We start from the raw sequence: 14,838 nt of genomic DNA on the forward strand, positions 1-14,838 counted from the left end.
CAAAAATAGGTTAAAAAGTTATGACATGGCCTCTAGTTTTACAGTGTAGACATCAGAATCAGAGCTATCAGCCTCCCTCTATAGGTAACAGACTTAAGACATATGTAGAATATTTTTTTTATTATCATATGCACACATGAAATACATCAGCTAGGAATGTGCCTTGGATCCATCTGGACCTCTCTGTCAATGGGAAGACCACATGCACAGTGATTGCAAATGGCAACATCACATTATCTAGGTCTAATGTTAGGGAAAATAAAACCTGACACTTAATAAGTGGTCGAATATATCCATATTTTTAGATATAAAAAAGAGATAACAATTTAATTAAAAACACTGTAAATCACCTTCCTCTTTCACAAGCAGGATACATAATAACTTTACAGGTAACACCTACAAATGCTGCTACATTGTCATCCTTCTAATACATACTTAAAACACCTCTGTGCCATAATGCATACTGAACCTGGTTTCTGATACAATCCACATACCTGATGATTATGCCATGATAGCCTAAAACCTGTGGACACAGCTATTCCCATTGGAAGATCCTGCTGTTTTATAATTCCCCCATGGTCTTTGTTAACTTAGCTTTGGTTGCATTGTACAGCATCTAGCCCAAAGGTGTCCTGACCCAAATTTGAGGATTGCAAGTGCTGCAACAACAGAAGGATGTAGTGTAATAGTCAGTATTTTAGTAATAAATCTGCTTATTTTGGCCATTGTCAATTGGACAGTATGGAATGCTCAAGTGAAGTAAACCAAACAAAGCCCTTCAGTAATATGCTTGATTCATATCAACTATAGCCACCATGTGGAATGTGCATTTGAATTAAGGACCTACCCAATAGACATGAGCGGATCTGAAGCGGAGCTGGTATACTTTTGGAAGGTGATATTCCTGCAAAATTCCAAAAGAAGTTATTACCTACAGCTCAGTAAGGATCACCTCCTAGCAGTAGCCAAAGCATCAGAAAATTTTACCCGTTCTGTAGAAATGTCGTGACTACTGTGACTGTTAAATTGGGACTTGACATTTTTCGTCTCAGCTTGTCTGTCATATTTGCTGTGGCGATAGGAAGCACTACTGCTTTCACTGCTGCTGTTGGTGCCACTGCTGGTGCTTCTGCTGCTGCTGCTACTCTGTGTTTTATGCTTCTGCTCACGGACACTTCTCTCTCCTTCAGCAGCGCTCGCATATGAAAATGGTGTGGTTTTGGACTGCTGCTTAGCCTTATGCTTTATACTAGATGCTTTGCTACTGCTGCTGTTGATGCTACCTGTGCTGCTACTGCTGCTGCCCTTGCTGCTGCTACTACTGCTACTGCTTTTGCTACTGCTGCTGCTACTACTGCTACTGCTTTTGCTACTGCTGCTGTCACTACTGCTACTGCTTTTGCTCTTACTACTACTGCTGCTACTGCTTTTGCTCTTACTACTACTGCTGCTACTACTACTGCTTTTGCTCTTACTACTACTGCTGCCACTACTACTGCTTTTGCTGCTACTGCTGCTGCCACCGCTACTGCTGCTGCTGCTAATGCCGCTGTCCCCAAAGGGGTAGAATTTCCTTCCTTCGACTTTGGATCTTCTTGCTTTCAGATTTATCTGGGTGCCTCCCTGTGATGCTCTGTTGTCAGAGTCGCTGCTGGAGGGACTGCTTGCTGTACTCTTGGCACTTCCACTGGTGCTGCTGGCACTGGACGATGAACTTCTGGATTTTCTTGTCCCCTAGTCAATGGTACCATTGGAAAAACAAAATTATTTTTCTGTGTTTCTGCAGAAGGCTGTAAGTAAAACCAAATACAGAAATGATACTACTGAGAGATACAGATACTATGAATCTCTCTGCTGCCTTAGAAGACAAGATGTACGCCTGATAGCATTCTTGCAATACATCACAATAAGGCAAATTCATAATAATGTGTTAAAACCACACAAAAGTAGAACAATACTCCAAACACTTTTGTGATAATGAAGATGTGTAGAAATTGTTGATCATAAAATTACACGTAACTAATGTTGGTAATTACAGTGCTGTAGCTGTGACTATCTCAGGGCAAATTGTGTAGGCAGGTGTCAGAGCTTTTTGCTACAGTTGCAGTAGCTGGAAAGAACAGACTGCCTTTTGGGCACACAACAGCTATTTTGTGTCTTAGAAGAGGTTTTCAGAAAAACCTACAAAACCAACCTGCTCTTTCTAACATCCTTCACCTGCAGAAGAGACGAATGAAAACAAAAGACCTGCAGAAAGACTTGTGTACCCAAAAGCCTGTCTTTTTTTCCAAATTTTTGTATACTATCTAAACAAAGGAAGCTGCTTAGTAAAATAAATATAAATAACTAAGCTTTTTTAAATGTCTCCCACAAATCTAGAGATGGATTTTTACAGCAGTACCTGGTCATCAGTATCATCAAGGATTTTCTTCACTCTTTTAACTGCTTTTCTGCGGGAAGATACTTGTGCCTCTGGATCTTCAAATGTTACTAAACGTACCATTTTTGTAGGAGCTTGGTCTCCTGCTTGAATTGTGACTTGTATTTTTTCAAGTGCTTCTGTGTAAACTGAAATTGCATGACAATTAGTATTGCTGTTAGCATTAGCAACTGAATAATAGAATAAGCCAATTTTTGCTATAATTTGTTTAGCCATTCTTCCTCAAATGAAAATTTAAATGCTCATAGATTATTTTTGGTATTGAGCAACTTTGTTAAAAAAAAATATGTAATAGCTAAATCACATACGGGCAATAGCCAAATTTTAAAATATTAGCATGCTACTGGGTTCTTTTCAAGTCAATAAGCAGAATGATCAGCAGATTTAAGTCAAGTGAATTGGATTGATTAATTGGATAACAGTATGGTATAGCGAATTAGGCATCAGAGATGAATGGAGGCTCAACTCTTGAATTGTAAAGAATGGCCCAATAGTTAGGCCATTAGTTTGATACTTAGGAGACCTAGATTCAGTGGCCTGCTGTGCTTTTACTTCTTATGATCATGGATTAAGACATTAAGGACTAGATCCTGGCAGGGTTAATCCATAATTCCCTTTAAGAGTCTGCGTTTTTAGAGTGTAGCTACAGGACACTGCATCAGATCTGTTGCCCATGTCCAATTGCTCTGTGCTTGCATCCCAAATCCAATGATTCAGGATGCATCAGACACACTCTACAGGCACATATCAGCTCTGCTTGATGCTGGCCATGCTGAGTGGCATTGCTGGGAGAGCTGGGAAATTGCTGCTCAGATGAGGTGGGGAGAAACGGATTCCTGCTACAAGCATAGTCTGTTGCCAATACTGGTAGGGCTGATAGGTCTTATGGTAGTTTAGTGGTACTTAAGATACAAAATATATATATGTACATGTACAAATATATATGGGTATATACACACACCCCTACCCACCCACCCATCACTTTCTTTTTTGTACAGTTGTATTTACCTGGCTTGAAGCTCATTCTAAGGGCATGCTCTCCAACTAGGTAATAAAGAGGCACGTTTTTGATAAATGCTGCATGTATGCTTTTCCTCTCAATGCACACTTGAACCCCAAATGTACTTGCATTGAAGCACAAGGACTGAACAAATGGCTCTTTTCTGGAAGAAGAGTGTCCAAAGTAAAAGGAATTTCCTGATGAAACATCTGCAGACTGTCTGTCCTATTAGATAATACACATGTCAAGTTAAACTGGACAACAGTAAGAGGAATAATTGCTTGTTATGAGTGCTGTTTCAGTAATAGTTACATGTAATCCGCAGGAGGAATTAACCAGTTTATTTGAGATAGCAAGGCCATGACATAAGACAACTTGGGTTTCAATTGGACAAAATTATCAACTGAATGGCTTGATTAGACTATCTAGTGTAAAAAGAGCTTCAGGCTATAACAATGGAAAATTGTATCACAAATTAATTCTAAATATTTTATATTGTTTTCCTGGAGTATTAGACACTCTTAACAGGTTCTTGATAAATCTGAGTGTGCTCTAGACTGACTGGAGTCCTTTCCTTTGATTTCTGATTGGGTCAAACAACAGAACCTTCACCTGTGTTCATGAAAATTCTGTCTCAGTTAAGGTCTAACATGAATGTGAGACTATATCAACTAGCTGGTCAAAGCATATCAGATGTGAGAAATTTCCACTCAAAACTATGTAATATACATGTGATAAGCATTGCTTGCAGATGAACAAATTAAAATGAATTAAAATTAGAATCAAATCCATTAAATGAAAACTATGATTTCCTGGAGCGATGAAGCAAATAGCTAAAGACACATAATCGTAAGCTTTCAATTTCACATGTAATACAGGTTTGCAACTATTTTTGTACTCAGTTTATCCTGTCTCACAAGATTCCAAACTTGTATGAACCCCACTGAAAAACTGGAATTTTAATGCTAATATTTTCTTTCCAAAGGAAATTCTAATGATACTGTGAAATGTTCCAGTTAGTGCCGTTTTTCAGTTGTTATTCATTTAAGAATAACTGTGGAGTGCTGAGTTTTCAGGAAGGGCAGCACAGAGGCACAAAGCAGAAGAACTTTGCTTGTTCCAGAATATTGGAAACTGCTCTCACTGGCAGTATGTGTGCCTATTGACTTCTCCATAGGAAAGTGCTGTACTCATCCTCTGTTTGTCTCTTATTTTATCTGAAAACCCTTCAGAGTTGCAGGACAACAATGAAACCAGAACAGGACAGTGTATTCCTTACCTCTGTCAGTCTTTCACTGAGTGAATTATCATGGCGATGCCTTCACAACGCTGCCTACCATAGAAAGTCTGTACTGGCTTTTATAGAAAACTGTAGATCAGGAAGTCATTTGACTTGACACACAATCTGCCATCCATCCTTGAATCAGGATGCTTATAAGCATTAAATTTGGCTCTACAAATTGAGCAACAGAGTGTCTCGTGGAACATTTGTGGCTGCCCCAGGAATGTGATGCTTGCATAATGCTTGCAAAGTATTTTAAAGATTGTGGGCCTATCCTGTAGATGGCAGTGTAAAATTAATTACTAAAGAAAATGCTTTTGCTTTTGAAAAAGTGTTGCAAGTCTAATGTATTACACTCAAGATTTTAAAATACTGTTACTATAGGGCTATTTGTGTTATTAGATTGAACCTGACTTATTTGAGCGAAGTAGCATTGGTCAGAGATGAAGTGTACATTTTCCTATGGAGAAAATAAATGGCCTCCCACTGATTAAAAGCCCCCAAAAGAATAGTCAGACACTACATCATTCACCCTGTTATCAGTCTCGTCTGACGCAGAATCTGAATCGAAGGACATCTTCATTATGTCAGGCACTGCTTCAGGTAGAAGAACTGGAGTCGTCTTACCAGCAGTCAAATCCCCAATATTTCGAGTAACAGCTAATGTCTTAGACCTGCAGAATAAACATTAGAGGAAACTGTATCGATAAAGCACCGCTGAGGAAAAGACCTGAATAATGTCTTGCAGCATGTACTCAGCAACAAGTATCATAACTTGCAAATTGCTTTACAGATATTTACAGCATCTTTCCTGTTAGTTGTATTTTCAAGGACTGCTAAGAGTGAATAAAGACAGGGACCAATCTCAGGGGCAGATAGCTCAGTTAGGTTTTTAGAATCATGTGTACAGGTTAAAAGCATTGCAGTTGATGTGATCTCCATATGCTTAACACCTTGAGGAACAGCCCACTTAGAAGCCTGGCTGTGGATTACATATTTCTGAGTGTCCTATTTTGATCTTCTGGACTTTTAAATTCTTAAACTCATCTTCTGTGTGTTCACTGCTAAACCTAGTTCTCATTTCCTTTCACAATATATTTGCGTAAATACTGTCGTAACTTCAAAAACAACCTAGGGACTGGTGGCTATTGTATGCTATTTCCTATGCAACTTTTGTTAAAGCAGAATTAAAGAAAGGAGTCTGAAATCATCCAGCTTGATCTAAATTGACTGGTACTCATGGCTTGGCAAGACATCATAGAGAGATACATAGGAAGGTTTAGAGCCTATTTACATAAATGTGTTCAGTACATAGTTTCCAGTGTTGTGGACTCTAAGAGTAGTCAGGATCTAGGATGAGTGATATAAGGTGCAGCATGAGACTGAGACTCTCATGGTTAAATATTCTGATCCCCTAGCTCCATACCCAACATTCTTTGTGGAAGTTGCTACAGTGCTGTGATAACTTATGAGTTTTGGTTTGGGTCAGAGAAACATCTTGAATGTTGAACACTTTTGAGACATGAAAACCTATTTCCCTCAGCTATTAACATGAACTCTACCTTATTAGCCATTTATCAGTGCTAACATCCAGCTCAAAATTACCCACGTGCTGTTTCTCACGTATGAAGTTGATCTGCTTGTCCTGGGGCTATCGCGGTCTACTAATGGAGGTGGCCTTTGTGACAGTGAATGGAAAGATGGTCTGCAAAATGGTGTCTATTTTAATATGGTCCACACTGTAGTAGCCTGAGCAATTCCAATCTAACCTATCTGAAAGATGAATCTGTATTCATTTGATAGCCTCTCTTCGTCTTGAAGGCTCCTACCGTGCTGTGTGCACTGTAAAGCACACAATTGCTCTTCATGTGGAACACCTCAATAAAACGTGTGTCACCTGTGGGCTTTGTTTTCTTTTGCATCTCTCTCTATTTTAGATAAGGACATGACAGCAACGCTCCATGCTGGGTGATAGGAGAACCTTGAAGAATGGAATCTGAAATAAAATATTCTCCCTAACAAGCTGAGGGGATAAAAGAAAATACAAATCAACTTGCATTTCAGATGGCTCATCTGGGTAAAGGGACAAAAAGGGAAATGGCTTTTATTTTAATCCCATTCAATAATTCAAATGACCACTGAACTGCAGGCTGGGTCTCCAAGCAGAAAGCCCTGGGGTTTCTTTTCCAATTTTTTTAGTATTTTTTATGCCAATAGTCTACTCCTGCCACCTAATGAAAGTGGAAGATCGATTCCTCCCTGTTGAGCACAGAGAGCCAACAAATGTAGCTGCATCACAGGTGACACATGTCAATGTCTGCAGAATCACACGGCACAGTAAAAATAGGCTACAAGAGCGAGCTCTGGTGCTTTAACAAGAAAAACAGTCACAAAGAAGGCCTAAAGCTATGGTATGAAAGAATCTGTTCTCTCTGATCCCACACAAGGGAGAAAAAATAAAAAGGAGATTTTCCAATATGTATTAGTGTATTTTTTGGATAAGAGAAGAGCTGTGCTATAGTATAAGCCAAATTCACTGCAGGGGTAAGGGACAAGCAATTCAGCTGTGTTGGGCCTACTGATGTTTCAGTGAGTGTGGCCTTACATACATCCCTAACATGAGGACAGAAGAGCTCAATGTCTGTTTAAAACAAAAAAATCAATGAAAAACTATTTTCCCAGGTTTTAAAGCACAGCATGGCATTGTATCTAAATAAATGAGAAGCAAGAGACAATCCTCCAACCAGATCTTTATCTCTCTTTCTGTTGTGGTGAAATGAAAATTTCTGCCTTTCCTACACATCATCCTTCTGATCTTGATGCAAAGGTGTTATAAAAACAGAGATTTGGAGCACCAGTCATTTCCCTTCTCTGTCCCCGAACACACTGCACTGCCTTGTGAGCTCACAGTATACGCTGGCTCTTCTGCATCTTCTGCTACACATGCTGGATACGTGTTGTACACAGTGTTGTAATTTCATAATTCATCTTTTAAATAAGATGCCCATGTGAAGCAATTTCTGCTTATCCTACAGTTAAAGCAAGAAAAAAGCCCTATGATACAAGCTCTATTCAAGCTTATGTATATACTTCAGTAGCCTGTCATTATGAATATGTGATATATTTTCAAAGTGCATTCTCTGGCAGCTCTCCATATTTATACTTTAATCACAGGGCTTTAATTTTCACTGAAATTTATTTGATTTTTACTTCTTCCTGTAAATTTTATTTAAAATTATGTTTAAGTAGCCATCTGTAGTATACTAAATATTTATGTTAAAAGAGCCTTAAAAATAACCATTATTTTTAATTAAATTTAAGTTTGATAGGACTGAATTGAAACACATGCTATATATTCTCTCCATGGTATGATTGATTATTTTGATCTGATTTTTGCTATAAAGAAAGTTGAGTCGGTAATGTGCGGATCTGTCTTGGGAATGGAATCTCTCTATCACTGAAGTTTTCATTATTTTTTTTCTTTAGAGTCTGTGATTGCTCACCTGAGTTTCTCTTCAGCTCCTGAAAATTTATATAAATCCCACAGCTGTGACAGGTTATAACCTGTATGGTGTGTAGGATATAACTGAACTTAATGCTATTGAAGACTGTTTGCTTCCTGCATCTGAATGTGAGAGATGAAGAGGAAAATAATATCGCATCCTGACTAGCTTTAATGACATGGTACCCCACTGACCATTAAGACAAAATACCCAATACTAAAATATTTTGAACAGAACTCACAAACAAATGAAAGAGCAATAGGTTTCTCGAACCATTTCTTTAAATGGGGAATTTAAAGCTAACAAGGGAAGGTGTCAGAATATCTCTAAAATATTGAATTCAGTAGGTTCTTTATTCTTTGATGGATCTATGCAAAAGGAAGAGAAAATCTTATGTTAAACTAAAATTTTTGAGTCATTCTATAAAGAATATATATGTGTCCTTTCTCTCTCTATCATGCCTGCTTATTTCTCTTCATACTTTTAACTTTACTTGGTCTTTGATATCCTCAGTGATGTGGTTCAGTGCTACATTCTCTAGTTATTGCTTTGCCTTCACTTGTACTCATTGCTGTTTCATTGCTCTGTGTGGTTTCCACTGACCATTTGTTTTGTAACAGTGAATGGGAATGCTTTTTGGAGAAAAATTGGTGGTGCTAAAAGTTAGCTAGTGAGTATTAGCTTTCTCATATACTTGGTGTTATAGAGCTATTTCCAAGTGACTACTTCACTTTATAAATGATAATGCTGTAGGGTCTAGAGCAGGGCTTGGGCTGGAACTCATGGATTCCTCTGCTGTAATCCCTTGTGTCTGATACTGACTTGCTTTATGCTTTCTGGCAATGCATTTAACCCTTTTTGTGTCTGATTTATTTCCCCTTAAGTCAAAGGAGTCAAAATATTTTTTATGTTGCTTTGCAGGGAGAACCCTTCTGCTAACATTCGTAGCTCTGCTTGAGGCTCTAAACTCCATATCAGTGTTCAATATTCTCATTTCAGTTCAGCATCCTTACTGAGTTCATTAATATCCACCTCACCCTCGCCAACAGTTAGAGCTAGTGAGAGCTGGTGCCTGCTGTCCCTGATGACCTTGGGAGCAGATTGTCCTGGTCTTCACAAGAAACTGAACAAAACTTTTGGGCTGTGGTGTCCCAGCAGCTTACACACAGCTAACTTTTGCTCTGTGAGCTGCCAAAAGACTCCCTTCTCTGCACAGAGAACCTGTTTATAATCACATTTGATGGAATGGAGGAATCATTTTAGGGAGGAGGATGAGATGTCCAGATCCCCATTGAAGGGCAAGGGAGAATAATGATTAGCCTAACTGGTGGCTAAACTGAGGAGACCTGCAGAGCTTCTCTGGGCCAGCAGCCATGAATGTTAATTGCAGCTGGATGAGGCAACTGAGCTCTTTTGTTACGGCTGTATTCCTAGAGCAGAAACTTGTTAACATTTCTGTTGATTGTATAATAGCTGGTTTCTGTTGTCAGTGATGCTTTTTCCTTTGTGATGAATTTTTGGCTTGTCTTTCTCAGTATTTTTTTATGTGTGTGTGAAGGTTTTCTAAGCTTTGGTCTACTGCTTTGATTCCTTGGACATACTCTTTCTGTTTCCTCCCTCTCTTTGTGCTTGTATTTCCATCTGTTTTCATTTGTTTGGCATCTGGTTACAACAGTTTTCCAGAGTGTATTGTAATTGCATGCACTGATAATAAATCAAGTAGACCTAACAGGTAAGAAAACCAAATGGCAGCCACAGGGAAACAAGTTAAAACACAAGAAACACCAAATCCTCTACACTTCAAGGCATCAAATGCAAATATATATAGGTTATCCACTATAACTAATAGGATTCAGCTGGTTTAAATCTTACCTAGTGTCTCCAGTCCAAATACACATATTGGGATAGAAATTTGGTGCCATTTCTGTTTCAAATAGCTTATGGGTCTCAACAACTGAGAAATGGTCCTAAAGAAGATTTTCAGGTGAGGACCACATGAAGTAATGCATATTTTCAAGCAAAGCTTTGGTACATGTCACTTCATTTAAAAGAAATAAACTACACCAATCATCGCCAGTTACCCAAGCTGTCAGTCAAAGACAAGATCTCTAAGCAAATGATCTGTTTTATTTGGAAGGAGTCTGCATTGCTGCATAGAAAGATAGTATGTGCTCTGTCTTACCTTACAGTAATTATGTTAGTCTCATCCTTACATGGTGGAATTTCAACTTTGATATTTTTTTCCTTCATATGGACAGTGGCAACAACATTCACAGGTACATGAGCATTCACTTCCGTGTGTGCTTCCAGCCCTGCCTGGACCATGTGTGTGTTGATGCCCATTACAAAGGTCATCTCCTTAGCCATGCTGAAAAGGTAGAATGAGGGTAAAATTATGTTCAGATAGCAAACAGCTGTTGAATTTTTCTGGCCTCTGTCACTTGGAAATATTATTCTTATTTTATACTAAATATTTACCTTAGACTCATTTTGGATCGCAGCCTAATGTTGGCATTTAGTAACTCAGGCAATCTGAAATCAGACTTTGGAGAAGGTGTAATCTGTGCTTGAACTATTACAAAGAAAGAAAAAAAAGCATTAAACATCGTCCCCAATCCTGACAAGCATGTTTGCATTGCTCAGGTCTTGAAATACGTTACCATTTCCTGCCACTTTTGTGACAGAAGAGTAATAGAAGCTGGTCTCTGTCGGGAACCCAGTGCAGGTGGGCACAATACGACGGATCTCAGAGGACAGTAAAGCCTTGGTCCACTGCTTCCCTACACCACTTTGAAGGCTACTGATTAGTCTCCTTATCGAAGGGATTTTTTCGTCAGGTCCATACCATGCCTGCAATTACAGAGTTCAACTTGTCTAAATAAGCAGAACTTAAATATCATGATCTGTGTCATTAACTATGCCTCAGGGGAAAGTCTGCCAGCAATGATTATAGCTAATCCTGATCAAAGATTGACCTTATTTGCCTTGATTAATACTAAAGACAAAAAACCCTCTTGAATTAAAAAGTTAAAAAAAGGGAGAAAATGTGTGAAAGTAACACTGTTTTAAAGCTTTTGATGCTTGGGTGGTGGTGTTTTCAAAATGATACCTGCAAGGCATTTTGGATGGCATTTTTATCGAGTCCACCGAAGAACAACTCTTGGCCAAACATCTTCAAGTAGCCCGATGCAAAAGGTTTGTCACTGGAGAATGCCTTCCAGTCAGAGAGCTGCATGAGAAGAGGAAGAAAGTCTAATTCTTTGTAACATTTGAGGAGGAAATAGCTTAGAGATTTTCTTTTCCCTGAGAATTTACCGTTTTTAGGATTTCCTTGAAGTCGTAGTCCGTCTCCCAGTCCCTGTCAGGAGAGTAACGTTTAGCAAACATCTCCTGCAGTCCTTCAACCACTATTCCCACCTGTGGGAAGAAGTAAAGTGTCAATGCCAATTGGATGATGGTCGTAAGAAGGGATGAGAGGGAAAACTGCAGATAGACCCAATTACCTCCAAGGGATCAGCCACTCTTCCAAGAAAATGTGTCCGCAGCTGGGACATTGCCATCGTTGGAATGAAACTGCCTGCATTATTCAATACCAAATATTTAGCTGCCAGTCCACTCATAAGGAACTCTGAAGAGAAATAGGCAGTAAAGGATGGCACAGTTAGTTTTTAAAGCCACGGTGTGAAGATTGTATCAATTTACTAATTGCATAATTCAACTGATATAGCATGATATGAGAAAGACCAGAAAACTCAGCTATAAAACTGATGTTATAAAACAGTCATAAACAGAATATTCTGCATTTTTAGACTATTAATGGGCAAAATTACAAGCCCCTTGCTCACTGCATGGTGCTTATGCTCTTTTTCCAATTGCTTCTGCTATATTATTTACATTCAGTCAGATTCCGTAACTTCAGCTTATGAAATGCTTTTGTGAGACATCATTTAGGGCAACTTGACAAAGGGGATCAGAAATGAAAACAGATTTGCTATCCTTTGCTAATAGTTTAGGGAAAGTGATATAGATGTCCTATAAGGACAGATGGTGAGGTGTAGATTTGTCTCTCAAATGATTCAGAGGCAATTTAATACATCTAGTGCCAAATGCTGTAATTTCTTACATGAAATGCACTAATTGTTAAGTAATTGTTAACTACTGAGTGAACTTTGAGCAAACATATTTTGTGTCTACTTATTTTCTCTACTTTAGATTTATAATCTATGATGTTCTTAGATACAGATAATCAGTGCAGAGCACAGTCATGTATTCTTCCCGACATTGGCACAGGTCTATGCAGTCCTGTTTTCTGAGTTACAGTAATCCCCAATGGTTTTCTAAGTTTCCTTTAGGTTTCAAGAGGAACCAGGATGACATGATATATAGGTATCCCTGTCATGCTTCTTTTCTTCCTCTCTCTTCTCTTCCTACATTAGTTGGAGGACAGGGAAGTATTTTAGGAGCCTCTACATTAAATTTCTGCCATCCTCATGTTAGACAAAGGCACCATATACTGATTAAATCGCAGCACCACCAGAAATCAGCTTTGGAAATCCAGTACAGCCCGGGAAGATCCAAACCAACAATTTTCATACCTTTATACAAATTATTGATGAGTTGTAGGAAATATATTTTCAAACATTATGAGAGGGAGTCTTTGACCTCTTTCCAGAAAAGGAGTGCTTAAATTCTCAAAATTATTTAGCCAAAAGTTAAAGAAAATATTATTGCTTGGCTCACAAATGTGGGCGTTATGAATACCCATGCCCATATTACTTCTTTAGTGCCACGTTCGGTGTTTCAGATAACATCTCACTTGTGAGTCAACATTTTCCCATTCTCTTCTGAATCTGTGCATGCAGACAGGGATCTTGATGGTCCCTTACCCTCATTTACTCCTCACGCTAAGTTTTTTCGTACCAGATTACTGGGACTAATTTTGATTTCTAATTTCTCAGGACAGAGTCCAACTTTTCATGTATTTGAGAAACAGTCTGTTGGAAAAGCAATCCACTTAGTCTACTAAATCTGTATGAACTGGCATTTCACTACATTACCTTCATTGTTTTGCTATATGAAGCTCATGTGCTACCCAAAGCGCTACGCACTATCTACCTACAACATATGTGGTTCAGTAACAGGTCCTACAATCAAAATACAGATATTTATGCAACCCCATTGGTGGCAGAGGAATCAGTGGAGAACCTTCAGCAGATAGCAAGGAAAGATGACAAAAACCCACATTTTAATGCTGATCCTATAGAAAAGAAAAAGCAAAGTGATGCCACACTGGGAAATTACTAATAAGCTGCCCTGAGACTTGGAAATGTGAAGACTAGTTTTTCTCTGAATGAGCTTAGTGAGAATGTAAGTGTTACATGGATTGGACACTAGAATGAGGCATGGTACTTTTACTGAATTTGTTAAGGCTCTTTCTTGGTGTTCTAACTTACAAAAACTGTTAGTTAAAAAACCCCATGGTACTTATTGATACTTAATAAGAAGTGTTGCTCATAAATCATTAAATGATTGTACAGAATTCATTGACTTGAAGAGAGCAGGGATATTTTCCATACCTCAGGCATTACACAGTGCTAATGCTCTAAGAAAATATTTACCAATGGAAAATTCTACTGACACAGTCAGATGATGCACTGTAGCCACTCCACTGTTAGAGTGTGATGGCACCTGCATATATCTGACTAAATGTCTTGCACCAAAGAAGAGGGAAAGAAAAATCAGTGATCAAAGAAAGCAGTCTTTGGTACCTATGAACATTAGTACACATATTTAACTATATGAATCTGTGCATATTGAGAGTCCTCACACTGAGCGGAACCTGGGTCATACCTTTGATTTCCATAGCAATGTGTAGAGCCATGTGTAACAGGTTCCAGATTAGTGATAGATTCATCTGACAGTATTGCCTGTCATTAAAAATTCAGCATTAGCACCACAAAGATCTGTGATGCTGAGGGCACATTTTTGTTTTTAGCAAGGAAACAGGTACTGCCTTACAGCCGTCACTATGGTAACTCCTCTATAATGGACTCACTGCAACACATTTCACCTGTGGCTAGTGGTAACAAATCAAATCAGAAAGCTGGAGGATGGATCCTCCTCCCACACCAGTGTAATAGAGGATTGACTTTAGCTGAGTTCTCCAAGTCTAAGATTAGCATGTGTGAGAAAAGGATCTTGTTCCTATTCTTCAGGATGAGAGGTTTAAATATTACATATGCATGGTAACCAAATTTCTGACAGTGGTCTTCACCAAGAATTAACAGCAATTCTCTAATGTGCTGCATTTCCAGGCTACAGCCAGAACAAAATAATTCACTTCACATAGCCCTCTGCCAGCTACCCTCATGTGTACTGCACCCTTTTTTCTCACTGCGAAAATTCAGATAGCTTCATTTTAAAAGCAAAAGTAAAGAGGAGAAAATAAGTACCTAAAACTAGAAACATATATCTGTGTATTACTGGAAAATGTATCTCTCCTTGAATCCATTTTAAATGGTACAAAAGTTCACACAGTCTGTATTAGTGACTATTTCTTTGGGCACTCTCTGTGTCTACCTCTGAGGCAGCAAGCATGTGTGTCATATATTAC

The 14,838-nt window shown here is 38.6% G+C and overlaps 1 protein-coding gene across 1 annotated transcript in view; it reads right to left on the reverse strand.

Moving 5' to 3' along the window:
• LOC141926828 (vitellogenin-1-like) overlaps nt 1-14,838 on the reverse strand; it is a 42,893-nt gene that overhangs the window by 11,446 nt on the left and 16,609 nt on the right. Inside the window, exons 14-24 of the mRNA XM_074833238.1 lie at nt 11,729-11,853; nt 11,541-11,642; nt 11,335-11,454; nt 10,886-11,075; nt 10,704-10,797; nt 10,408-10,593; nt 5,255-5,396; nt 3,449-3,665; nt 2,402-2,568; nt 988-1,734; nt 848-904 (exon numbers count right to left, since the gene is read on the reverse strand). Of these exons, the coding sequence (XP_074689339.1) occupies nt 848-904; nt 988-1,734; nt 2,402-2,568; nt 3,449-3,665; nt 5,255-5,396; nt 10,408-10,593; nt 10,704-10,797; nt 10,886-11,075; nt 11,335-11,454; nt 11,541-11,642; nt 11,729-11,853 (2,147 nt within the window). The remainder of the gene's footprint in view (nt 1-847; nt 905-987; nt 1,735-2,401; nt 2,569-3,448; nt 3,666-5,254; nt 5,397-10,407; nt 10,594-10,703; nt 10,798-10,885; nt 11,076-11,334; nt 11,455-11,540; nt 11,643-11,728; nt 11,854-14,838) is intronic.

The sequence above is a fragment of the Strix aluco genome, chromosome 8 (assembly GCF_031877795.1).
Source record: "Strix aluco isolate bStrAlu1 chromosome 8, bStrAlu1.hap1, whole genome shotgun sequence".
Taxonomy (NCBI): Eukaryota; Metazoa; Chordata; class Aves; order Strigiformes; family Strigidae; genus Strix; species Strix aluco.